Below are 1,964 nucleotides of genomic sequence, written 5' to 3'. Positions count from 1 at the left end.
TGCACCACCTCCCCACCCCTCACCCCTCCCCCCACAGAGAGGCGCAGGATCAGGGATGAGGAGTACCCGCTGATCACAAGAGTCATGCTGGGGCCGCACGAGGAGGTGGCGCGAGTCTTCATTGTTGACGCTCACCATACAGACGAGATTTCCCCGCAGGTGTGTGTGCGTGCGTTTGTGTGTTACTAGAGACTTTATTTACCTCTCTCTCTCTTGTTTTCTGTTATATTAGTGTAACATAAATATTTTCATGTGTATGGAGTTTCTTAGCACTGAAATCTACCCACACTTTCTCTCTCTCTCTCTCTCTCTCTCCCAGGTGGCGCAATTCCTTAACTTGAGCCTGGCAGAGTGTCGGGCCATCCTGCAGCAGTACCAGCAGGAGGAGGTGCGGCAGATCAAGGCAGTGAGGCAGAAGTGAGTGGTGGTGGTGGTGGTGGTGATGGGATTAAGTAGGCAGGATATGGGAAAGTGTATGGTTGAAAAATAATTAAATGAAAGTGAAGTTAAGAAAATAGTGTTGATTTTTTCTGTTTGTTTATTTTGTGTGTTTATTTATTTGTTTATTTTGTTAATTTGTTTATTTTGTAAGTTTAAGTACATGGGGTGAAAATTATTAAAAAAAGAAAAAGTAGATAGGAAAAGTAAGGAAAAAGTAGTGATTTGTTTACTTATTTTTTACTTATATGTACTCTCTTATATCTGTATTTATTTTTATTTATTTATTTATTTATTTTTAGTTAATAGTTGTTGAGTAAAGATAAGACTACTACTACTACTACTACTACTATCATCATTTTCTTTCTATATGTTTTTATTCTTTATTTTCTTTCATTTTCTTTTGATTTATATATATATATATATATATATATATATATATATATATATATATATATATATATATATATATATATATATATATATATATATATATATATATATATATATATATATATATATATATATATATATATATATATATATATATATATATATATATATATATATATATATATTTGCTTGTGCTGTTTGCTTCTTCCTTTTTTTTCTTTCATTTTCTCATTTTCTTTCTTTTTATTATTCTTGCTTTTCTTCTTTCTTTCATATTCCTTATATTTTTCTGTCTTTCCTTCCCTTCCCTCCCCTCCCCTCCCCTCCATCCATCCCTCTCTCCATCTCTCCCTCCCTCCCTCCCTTTTCCCAAACAAAACCATTTATCTTTATCATCTCTTCCCTTCATCCTCTCCCATTCTTTCTCACACCCAACCTAACCTAACCTAATGTAACCAAACTTAACCTAACCTAATGTAACCTAACTTAACCTAACCTAAGCTAACCTAACTTAACCAAACTTAACCTAACCTAATGTAACCAAACCTAACCTAACCAAACTTAACCTAACCTAACTTAACCTAACCTAACCTAACCTAACCTAACCTAACCTAACCAAACTTAACCTAACTTAACCTAACCTAACCTAACCTAACCTAACCTAACTTAACGTATCATCACCAGGTATGCAGACATGGCCTTCTACATCCAGAGGAGAATGAAGGAACTGAGAGGAGTGTAGATAGAAGGAGGAAGAGGAGAAAGAGGAGGAGGAAGGGAAAGAAGAGAAGGAAGAAGAGGAAGAGGAGGATTAAAAGGTGATGTGTTTGTGTGTGTTTGTGTAGATAAGTGGGGAGATAATTTGTTTACTTGTAGATTATGATGTAGATTGGTTTGTAAAGAAAAAGATGAATTAATTTGAGTGAGAAGTGGAAGGAAATGAAAGTAGATAGGACCAAATAAAGGAAAGGAGAAGAGAAATATAGATAGGATGAAAGAGGAAGGTGAGAAAGGTACATAGGATGATAAAAAGGAAGAAAGATAGGATGAAAGAAGAACATGAAAAAAAGATAAGAAGAAAAGGAATAAAAACTTTGATAGAATTTAAAAAGAAAAGCAAAAAAAGAAGATAG

At 34.1% G+C, this 1,964-nt stretch overlaps 1 protein-coding gene across 1 annotated transcript in view; it reads left to right on the top strand.

Moving 5' to 3' along the window:
• The window catches only part of LOC135095067 (ras association domain-containing protein 6-like), an 8,802-nt gene extending 6,838 nt beyond the window's left edge, over positions 1–1,964 (top strand). The window contains exons 8-10 of the mRNA XM_063995723.1: positions 38–159; positions 320–417; positions 1,516–1,964. Coding sequence (XP_063851793.1) covers positions 38–159; positions 320–417; positions 1,516–1,573 — 278 coding nt within the window. The 3' untranslated portion in view covers positions 1,574–1,964. The remainder of the gene's footprint in view (positions 1–37; positions 160–319; positions 418–1,515) is intronic.

Source organism: Scylla paramamosain, chromosome 47 (genome assembly GCF_035594125.1).
Source record: "Scylla paramamosain isolate STU-SP2022 chromosome 47, ASM3559412v1, whole genome shotgun sequence".
NCBI classification, from domain to species: Eukaryota; Metazoa; Arthropoda; class Malacostraca; order Decapoda; family Portunidae; genus Scylla; species Scylla paramamosain.
This window is presented reverse-complemented; position numbering and strand designations above follow the sequence as displayed.